This window comes from Paramisgurnus dabryanus, chromosome 17, assembly GCF_030506205.2.
Source record: "Paramisgurnus dabryanus chromosome 17, PD_genome_1.1, whole genome shotgun sequence".
Taxonomy (NCBI): Eukaryota; Metazoa; Chordata; class Actinopteri; order Cypriniformes; family Cobitidae; genus Paramisgurnus; species Paramisgurnus dabryanus.
This window is the reverse complement of record NC_133353.1, coordinates 6,416,839-6,428,010: the sequence shown is the minus strand read 5'-3', so window position 1 is coordinate 6,428,010 and position 11,172 is coordinate 6,416,839. Positions and strand designations below refer to the sequence as shown.

At 32.1% G+C, this 11,172-nt stretch overlaps 1 protein-coding gene across 1 annotated transcript; it reads right to left on the bottom strand.

The window, feature by feature from the left end:
* Nucleotides 1–5,769: 5,769 nt before the first annotated feature.
* cfl2 (cofilin 2 (muscle)) lies at nucleotides 5,770–10,784 on the bottom strand. The gene is made up of 4 exons (XM_065253777.1): nucleotides 10,633–10,784; nucleotides 8,287–8,594; nucleotides 6,843–6,919; nucleotides 5,770–6,730 (listed from the first exon to the last, which is right to left on the bottom strand). Exons 1-4 carry the CDS (start codon nucleotides 10,633–10,635, stop codon nucleotides 6,618–6,620), a joined length of 501 nt encoding a protein of 166 aa, XP_065109849.1. The 5' UTR covers nucleotides 10,636–10,784; the 3' UTR covers nucleotides 5,770–6,617.
* Nucleotides 10,785–11,172: the final 388 nt, after the last annotated feature.

The window sequence follows — 11,172 nt, the reverse complement described above, 5'->3', positions numbered from 1 at the left end:
TATCTGTAAAGCACATTGTGAATTGTTTTAAAAGAAGCTGTGTGGTTAAATACAATGTTATATAAAAGAAGTATTTTTGTAAATTTTTATTGTTGTTTATAGTGTTTGGGGCAATATAAATATTTTACAAATAAAAAGACATATAAAACATATTTACATATGTAAAACCTATATAAATTATATGAACATAATATAATGGGGTGGTTTCCCAGACAGGAATTAGACTAGTCCTAGACTAAAATAAATGTAAGAGCTGTCCAAACAGAAAACAACTTGTACTGACATATCTTAAAATACATCAGTGCCCTTTCTTTTGCCTCAAAATGCACACAAGTAAAGTTTTTAGTAAGGCATGTTTGTTAAAACTAGTTATATTTCCTAATTAAACTAAGGCCTAGTCCTGGCTTAAGCTAATCTGTCCGGGAAACCACCCCATTACTTTATGTGGTAATTTTAACATTTAACAAAATCAAAGGTTGTATCTCTGTTAATAGTAGTTAATGCACAATGAACTAGCATGATCAATTGTATTGGCATTAACTAACATTAACAAAGATTAATAAATGCTATAATATATTTCTTATTGTTAGATCATGTTGTCTAATGCATTTTAACGTCAACAAATACAACCTTATAAAGTGTTACCATTATATTATATTATATAACATTAAATTACATTACATTATAATATAATCCTAATAAATATATTAGTATTTAAAGGTTATAATAAATAAAGCAGGCACAAAAATTAATAAATGCAAAAAATATATTTTTTTAATTATTAGATCATGTTGTCTAATGCATTTACTAATGTCAACAAATACAACCTTATTGTAAAGTGTTACCATTATATTATATTATATAACATTACATTATAATATAATCCTAATAAATATATTAGTATTTAAAGGTTATAATAAATAAAGCGGGCACAAAGATTAATAAATGCAAAAAAATATTTTTTTTTAATTATTAGATCCTGTTGTCTAATGCATTTTAACGTCAACAAATACAACCTTATAAAGTGTTACCATTATATTATATTGTATAACATTACATTATAATATAATCCTAATAAATATATTAGTATTTAAAGGTTATAATAAATAAAGTGGGCACAAAGATTAATAAATGCAAAAAATTTTTTTTTTTTTAATTATTAGATCATGTTGTCTAATGCATTTACTAATGTCAACAAATACAACCTTATTGTAAAGTGTTACCATTATATTATATTACATAACATTACATTATAATATAATCCTAATAAATATATTAGTATTTAAAGGTTATAATAAATAAAGTGGGCACAAAGATTAATAAATGCAAATTATTTTTTATTTTTTATTATTAGATCCTGTTGTCTAATGCATTTACTAATGTCAACAAATACAACCTTATTGTAAAGTGTTACCATTATATTATATTATATAACATTACATTATAATATAATCCTAATAAATATATTAGTATTTAAAGGTTATAATAAATAAAGTGGGCACAAAGATTAATAAATGCAAATTTTTTTTTATTTTTTAATTATTAGATCATGTTGTCTAATGCATTTACTAATGTCAACAAATACAACCTTATAAAGTGTTACCATTATATTATATTATATAACATTAAATTATAATATAATCCTAATAAATATATTAGTATTTAAAGGTTATAATAAATAAAGCAGGCACAAAGATTAATAAATGCAAAAAAAATATTTTTTTAATTATTAGATCATGTTGTCTAATGCATTTACTAATGTCAACAAATACAACCTTATTGTAAAGTGTTACCATTATATTATATTATATAACATTACATTATAATATAATCCTAATAAATATATTAGTATTTAAAGGTTATAATAAATAAAGTGGGCACAAAGATTAATAAATGCAAATTTTTTTTTATTTTTTAATTATTAGATCATGTTGTCTAATGCATTTACTAATGTCAACAAATACAACCTTATTGTAAAGTGTTACCATTATATTATATTATATTATATTATATTATATTATATTATATTATATTATATTATATTATATTATATTATATTATATTATATGCCTATTAAATTATAGGCCTATTATATTATGATAAATCATATTACATTTTATTATATTGCATTAGATTACATTACATTATAATATAATCCTACCAAATATATTATATTAGTATTAGAGGTTATAATAAATAAAGCAGGCAGTATCAAAACACAATTACAAGAGATCTTGTTCTGTACAAACACAAGCCATTTTGTTTTCCTCCTTTTTCTCCTAATTGTTTTGTGACTTTTTGTTACAATCCTATGCAGACAATACAGTTTAACACCTTAAAAACGGTATCTCTCTTTTGCTGTAGTTTTCCATGTGCAGTTTTTTACACAAAAGCACAAATGCACAATAAAAGAATTTTGACTTAAATAGATAATTCACCCAAAATGAAAATTTTGTCATCATCTACATCTCTATGAATTTCTTTTTTCTGATGAACACAAAATAAGATATTTTAATAAATGATAATAAGCACACAGCTGATTGTAACCATTGACTTCCATAGTAGGAAAAACAAATACGATGGAATTCAATCGGTACTGTCAACTGTGTGCTTACAATCATTTATAAAAATATCTTCTTTTGTGTTAATCAAAATGTTTATTAGGGTGAGTAAATGATGACAGTGTTTTCATTTTTGGGTGAACTATCCCTTTAAGGGCCTTACTGTACATGTTTGTGGTTTGATGTCATTATTCACCACTAGATGGTGGCAAACTCACTTGTAAAGCCAAGTAGAATGCAACCCTTCACCTGCTGGTGGTGTGTGATGTGATGTACTTCTGGTATTACTGATATACCCCAGTGATTAAGCATTTCAAGATCAATCTCTAAGAATCTATTAGTTTGTTATGGATTCCAGTTAACAGGTTAGTTATCTATGCTCTTTCACGCTTGTAGTTTTGGTCACTGATAGACTTGGGTAATAATCAACTAAAGGTCATGTGTAAATCTTGACTTCTAGAAAAACATACACAATTTTTGTTATGGTATATTATTTCATAAAGAAACTGTAACTTACCTTCCCATTTCTATACTGATGTATTAAACTGTGTATTATTGTATTCATCGACTTTACTGCTACATAGGCCCCAATTTTGTTATTGTAACATAAGTATTAGGGTGGCAATACATATAATACAATAAAGTATATGCATTCTTGTTTATGTCGTTACCAAATAACATCAGGACATCAAAACATATTGAGAAATTTTATGCAAGGAGACACAACATATTGAGTAACTTTGTCCTGAAGTTAAATCTTATGACCGTACAGCAAGCAATAACACATTTATGTGCCGTCAACTCATGTTTCACAGACAACAAACTCTCTACAAAATCAATTTACAATGGCTAGGTTAGTTAATATGGCTGCAAAAGTGTTTATATTTTTTTATCAAGCATTTATAGTTTGTTATAGCATCCATCCGACCTCAATTGATCTTTCTCCTCTTAATAAAGCAACCATATAAATAATTCAAGTTTACACCTCAGGTCACCTCCATCCTTTAAACTCACAGCCATTCTGGCGGTGCCAGCAGATAGTATTTGTAAATGTTTTTTTTAACGTGTCAAGCATTCTCATGCACATGCTTTCTGCAAGCCAGCTATCAATACTGCAGTGCGCAGTGCACACGCCCATTCACAGCAGAGGACCTGTTGGAAAGCAGGGAGAGGTCATTTGTTTATTTTCAGCGCGCTTGTGCGGACACAGAGATTCAGGGCTCACATGAAAGGCACTTTGTTTCGTGTAGTGACGTACATGAAAGCCCTGACAAACAACAAAGCGTTTGCAACTACATACACTTAAACAGTTTGTAAAAAGAAAGTTTGTCTGATATCCTTCATAGACTCCTTAAAAGCACTTAAAAAAAGTGTTAAGTGAATTTTTGGCCAATTTGAGACTACAAGTGCTGCTTATCATTTTTAATTACATATGAATGTAAGCATTTCCCCTATTTGCTATCACTAAATTGGAGCAAGAGGCAGTATATAGCTCTGTAGATTTAGAAATTGGTCTATATTGATCGACAACTACACCCATCCAGTCCTATGGCTACATGCATGTGCAATGGACGACTAGTTTCATAACCACAACTAGAAAGTTCCCAAATAAAACAACATGTGTATGTTCTTAACTTCATCGATATAATACAATTCTCTGAGAGCTATAATAATGGGATTTTAAGGGATTAGACTTGTAACAATCTATACATTGTACACGTTGTGATATTTGAGATCAGGCCCTTGGTTATGTTTTCCGCTTAATTTTTTCTTGCTACCAATTCATTTGGTAGTGAAATCGCTCTTTGTGACTGCTTCTTTCGTAGCTCTTTGGAGGCATGTTCAGTTTTGCCATTTGTGGACAACGATGACAAGACACAAAAGCACGCTGGCCATAAATAGGATTGCTCCCTGCATGCGGATCAAATTCTCCAAAGGGAAAAGCAGCCCCTGGCCCGGGGCCCAGATCTACTGCAAGAGCGTAGAAACATAGAAACTGCAAAGCCTGTGAGACGTGAGGAAAGAGCGTGGCCTGTTTCATCTTAAACATTAAAACCAGTCAGATCACTTTAAAGCTGACAGTAATCATCTGATTAAAAGGTTGTGAACGCCAAACAAAAGACAAACCTTTAAAAAGTGTCTGTCAAACAAAAACGTTAAATATGAGCTTTGCCTATAAGTTTGAAGCAAAGTCTTAAAGGACACCTATTATACAAAATCCACATTTATAGACATAAATGTTTGTTGAACACAATCACCCTACAATGCAAAAAATCCACCCACTCCTTTTTTTAATCCACATCAGTGGCCGGTGACTTCTCTTCTGAGGGGCGCGAATTCAAAATATGTGTTTGAAGTGTCGTGTGTGGCTCATCATATCAAAATATGTGTTCGGCGTGTCATGTGAACATATGTGCATGATGCGTCGTGTCTGCTGTACACGCGTCAAAAGGGTTTATGATAAAAGAGACGTTCACTTTCACAAAGACACTAACTTAACACTAAACTGTGATTACACATGAGATTAAGCGAGTTTTTGGCAAACCCAAGCGTCTATTTTATCATAAACCCCTTTGAAGCGTATGCAGCAGGCACATATTTTGACATGATGCGTGATGCACATAGGGTCACATGACGGGCTTAATACATGCATTTATGAGCTTCGCATCGTGCGCCCTCGAAAAAGACGTCTCCGGCCACCACTGATCCACATTAAACCAAAGCAGTCTAATTAGATATGCCGTTGTGATTCTCTTTTTAATGTGATGTCACACTGATAAAGCCCCGCCCACGGTAACTCACTGAAAATCCTTCATTACCATAATTTCCACCCTTAACGAGTTATACACTGTCCGGCTTATCTTAATAGTAAAAAACTATTATCTCAGACTGTATTCACAGGAATCGGATCTATTTTAACTAAAAGCATTGGTAAAGGAGTGAGGGCAGTAGCTCATTTGCATTTAAAGAAACACTCCACTTTAAAAAGTTGAGACTTATATTACCTCGTTTTAAAAATGGGCATAATAGGTGCCCTTTAAAGGTTGTAAAGGCGTGGCATACTTTTAAATAATGCAAAATCTATAGTCTATAAAGAGATGGTTGGTTGTATAGATGTCATCTTTGGCTTATGTAATAGAATGAAAACAATTGGATAAACATTACATCTCTGTGGTAACATCATGAAGAAACAAATGGGCCACAAAACCCATCCAAGAATTCCGCCACAAGATTTTATTCGAAGTGGCAACTTCCTTGATCTCAAAAACAATATTTCACTTTAGGATGCAAATATTGCCATCTTTACAGATAATATGTATTCATTTGTAGTGTTAAAAAATTCCAAGCAGCTTGGCTTTCACATACTGTGGTAAACCTACTGCATCTGAATGCAAATGCTGCAATGGAAGAGTTCAAAACGCATGTTTATGTCCATACGCATAGCAGGCATGAAAACTGTGGAAACTTCTATTCCGACACAGAAATTCCAAAGTCCTCCTTCAATCGGTGGTGTAAAAACGAAAAGTGCTTTTTATCTGCATAGATTTAATGTGTTTGCCATGTCAAAGGAGCCTGATTAGGTAAAGGAGTTCAAATAAATAGTTGTAAAGTGCTTGTTACTGCTTAATGCATTGCTGTGAGGCTTTAACAAGCAGTATTCTCATAACGTCTTTTTCTCTTATAGCATAGTAGAATATCTCTATAAATACATCATCATAAAGATATAGACTGAGTTTGTGCTGATAGCACTGGTAATATCCAAGCTTCTACTGTCATTTGGCAAAACACAGAAAGAGAGAGAGAGAAAAAGAGAGAGAGATACAAAGAGAGAGAGAGAAAGAGCATTCTTTGGGGATGTACAAAAACTACTAGGGAGCGAAAAAGTAAGCGGGCAATATACTGGTAGATGTTTTGCATATGTTAATGAGATCTCTTTAAAGTGGAAAAACAAACAAACAAAAAAATGAAATAAAAACAAACTAGGACTATTCCTTCAAATGATAGAGACTGCTGCTGCTGAAAGCGTGGAATCCAGATGGCACATGGCTGTTCAGTTTACAATGGTCTCCCCTCCAGTGATACCACCACACTTCCTCCCAACTTTTCTGCCAGGGTTGAGCGGTCCTGAATGTCATCTAAACCATTAACCTGCCATTCATGTTTGATACCTGAAAAAAATAAAAATAACCCTTTTATAAAAAAAAAAAATCTGTACACCAATTAAAGTTGTTAGAAGAAAGGATGCATTATTGGTATTATTAGCAAACAGACAAGTCTCACCTGTAAACTTCTTCTTAATAGCATCTTTTGAGCTAGCGTATATCATCTTGCTTTTTAATGGTGCACCTTCAGGAGCCCTATGATATAAAAACAGAAAATGTTTAGTAAATACAGTAACGAAGCATAACAATTCATTTACTTAGTATAAGAAGCATCCAAGCATAGTTTGTTTTATTAGCTAGCAACATTGTTATGATTAACTATCTGCTATAAAGACAAACATTGATAGCATCTAATTACTATTTACAATTATTGCAAATTTGATAGTTATTAAAAAAACTTAGTCACCTACTGCAAATAGCATCTTACTAAGAAAATGCTGATATTGTCACATAGTGTAAATAGAAAATATCTTGTAAATAGCATTTAATGCTATTTTTATTTAGCGTAAATAACATCTATCGCTAAGAAAATATGCAGTTTTTACTTAGCGTAAATAGCATCTATCGCTAAGAAAATACGTTATTTTTATTTAGCATAAATAGCATCTATCGCTAAGAAAATATGCAGTTTTTACTTAGCGTAAATAGCATCAATCGCTAAGAAAATACGTTATTTTTATTTAGCGTAAATAGCATCTATCGCTAAGAAAATATGTTATTTTACTTAACGTAAATAGCATTAATCGATAAGAAAATACATTATTTTTATTTAGCGTAAATAACATAAATTGCTAAGAAAATATGTTATTTTTATTTAGCGTAAATAGCATCTATCGTTAAGAAAATACTCTATTTTACCTAACGTAAATAGCATCTATTGCTAAGAAATTATGCTATTTTTATTTAGCGTAAATAGCATCAATTGCTAAGAAAATACGTTATTTTTATTTAGCGTAAATAGCATCTATCGTTAAGAAAATACTCTATTTTTACCTAACCTAAATAGCATCTATTGCTAAGAAATTATTATATTTTTATTAAGCGCAAATAGCATCAATCGCTAAGAAAATACATTATTTTTATTTAGCGTAAAAAGCATTTATTGGTAAGAAAATATGTTATTTTTACTTTACATAAATAACATGTATCGCTAAGAAAATACATAATTTTTACTTAACGTAAATAACATCTAACTCTAAGAAAATGCGCTATTTTTAACCAGTGTAAATAACATCTAATGCAATTTGCACAGTGTAAATAGCCACTGCCATAAAAATAATATTGGGAAAATAATATATTACAGTAAATGTGCTAAAAAAAATACATATTAACACGTAATAGAACTGCAGAGGAAACGTCTTTTGTTTAATATGACACAACAAAAAGTCACATGATCTAATTAATTTTATCTCTTAAGCCTGACTTTAGGGGTATTGTGTCAAAACAAAAACTAGTCAATAAATAAAAAATGTAAACTACTGTTTAAAAATTCAAACAAACCAAAACCTACAAAGCAATATAATAAATACAATATTTTTTATGTACACTGTCAGATTACGCACCAAAATATAAATACCAAGTCTTCTTTCTTGGATTCTTTAGTCTCATAGGTTGCATCATATAAGCCATATCTGCAATCATTAAGAGGTAGAAGCTTTACAAAGCAGGCGTAGGGATCATCGACAGTGTCTCCAATATCTCCAACTAAGATCTGCTTGCCCTCCTCGACGATGATCTTCTTCTTATCGTCGCTGAGACAGAACAACACCGCCTTTTTGCGCTTCTTCACCTCGTCTGAGGTCGAAGACTTCCGTACTTTCATGTCATTAAATACTTTGATGACTTCATCATTGACCGTGACACCAGATGCCTGTGCAGGGATGATATTGAGAGGAATACAGATTAATGATGCTAAGAAACAACAGCCAAACCCGTGTCGAGATCTTACCTTTGATTCTTCTGAGTAATGTCAAATATCAGCATCATAATACATATGATATGGCAAATAAACACTATCCAGCAGAAAACATTAGAAGTAACTAGCCGTCACATTTGGATCATTGGCATCGAATGATCCAGACCAGCTTATAAAACCTGACTCATGTACGTGCTGTGCATAACCAGCTGGTCTGTCACTACGGTTCAAATCTCTCACTCTGGTTCATAAATGGAGCGCAAAATCCAAGTCATGGCGGGGTGTCTGGGACTCAGTTCAACTCTAAGGAACTCCCCCTGTGATTTTTAAAGACATTTAGATTTATGATCAATAATCATTCACTCACAAAACAAATCCTCTCTAAGAGGCTCTCATACATTTCTATTCAGTGTTTCAGAGCATTAACTCATTTAACCAAACACAGAATCAATGCAAAGTGCATTGTTCAATTGCCATCTTATTGTAAATGCTAGCAACTATTTTAGTAGTAAATACTACTGCAGTTTTATAAGCTATAAAACTATTAATAGCATGCTAGTACATAATAATGACATAACAGCGGCGTTTATACTTTAGTTAACACTAATATTACAATAAGGACTAGTATGCATTTCATCATTACTGGTAAATTTGAATTCTTATTATTTCCTATTACAGTTTTACTAGTAACTATTCAGCAGATGCTGGTATATGTCTATATACTTTAATTTCTCTTTTTTTGTCATTGTTTTACCAACAAAATATTTTTTTGAAGGTTAGGCTGGAAAAATGTGTGTATTTAACCAATCTTTATGTTATGATTTTTCCTACTAGTAAGAATTAAAATAGATACAAGATGCTTACAGCTCCTCAATTTATTTTTAACAATTATTGAACAGCATCCTAGATTTACTATGCAATACATACTAGTTATATATGCATACTATTTATAATTACTAATTTAGAAACAGACAACAAAACCAGTACTAGTATCTACTGTAAAAACTGGCAACCCTAAGGAAAACTAACCATGATTTTTAATTATAGTAAAAGTGTGGTAAGTTAATTACCATTATTAAAGATATATAATATGGTTACTGTAGTAAAACCATGGCTGGTTTGTGAGTTACTATGACTTTTCTACAAATAAAACATAAAAGAAAATATTGTTTAACCATGGTTAATTTTCGTAAGCACTGAAAGATAAAATAATGTAAAAGTATAGTAATTTTATACAATAAATATTAGTAATAATACCAAACACTGATAATATACAAAATGAAGCTGGAAATAAACATATAACAAATAAATACTGACGAGTATTAAAATAGAAACCATATAGGAACTGTTTCTAAAATCTACATACTAGTAACTTTAAACTACTAGTAGTTTTAAAGAATGGGTTGATACTGCAGCGCGAGTCGGTCACGGCGCATGCGCATAGACGCACTCTGAGCAGCTGGTGTACAGCTCTCTCTCTCTCACTATGGCCACCTAAATCCTACTGAATCATGAACAAATATCCTAACTCACTCCCCAACACACACTGGACCCATGGGACACCATCAAACATTTTATACTAGTGCTAATAAACGCGTTTGTGTCCACGCGCACAGTACCGTTCATTACAGTAATTTCCCCAGCGGCCACGCATAAAAGTTGGAGAGGAAAGTGATTACCGTTATAAAGCACCAGCTAAAATTAGCTTAACATGGCCGCTTCGGGCTATAGGCCTGATCTATAATTTTTTCCCGTAATATAAGTGTGTAAATTAAGGATAAAACCGATATATAGGCGACTCAGATATTTTATTCAACGCCGGTGCGCATACAATCACAGATCCCGCATTACCGCCGCATTCACGATCCTGCGCGAGCAACGTGACAGTCACAGAGCAAAAGTTTGACAGAAATACTTTGTAAATCTCACAATATACGCTAATGTGATTTAATAATACATTATTATGCAGATGGTACGAAAGGGCCGTACTCACCATCCTGTCCGATGCGATGAATCAATGTACGGTTATTTTCTTAATATTTCAACGTGGGAATGTGAAGAGCCGAGACAGTGTGTATGAGAGAGCGAGAGACAGGGAGAGAGAGAAGTGCGCACGCGCACTAGGGGTCTGCTCAAGCATAAGCACTGTCATTCACACCGTCTGTCTACCAGACATATCATATAATGTAATCAGTTTTGTTTATAATAAGCATTATTACTGTTTAATAGAATTAAGTATAAAATGCAGCCACTAATACATATCAAACTAAGAAACTAAAATACACAAACTGTTAAGACATTTAAGTTGATAACTAGTGATTACTAGATAAAGTCTAGTTTGAATTCAGACTGGTTTGCTGAACAGAATCGGTGTGTTTGACTTTAAGTGGAGCAGCAAGAACTGACAAACGCATGACATCAAAGTACCGCGAGAGCGATTTGAGAGTACACTGCTCTGTATGCTTCCGAATTGCTCTCGCGGTACTTTGATGTCATGCCCCTGTCAGTTTGCGCTGCACAACAAATGACTCGT

Excerpts from the sequence above, each read along its gene's own strand:
- cfl2 (XM_065253777.1), bottom strand. Across the intron at positions 6,920-8,286 it reads GACTTGGTATTTATATTTTG|GGCTCCTGAAGGTGCACCAT; the intron begins GTGCGTAATCTG and ends TTTATATCATAG. Across the intron at positions 6,731-6,842 it reads TATTAAGAAGAAGTTTACAG|GTATCAAACATGAATGGCAG; the intron begins GTGAGACTTGTC and ends TATTTTTTTCAG.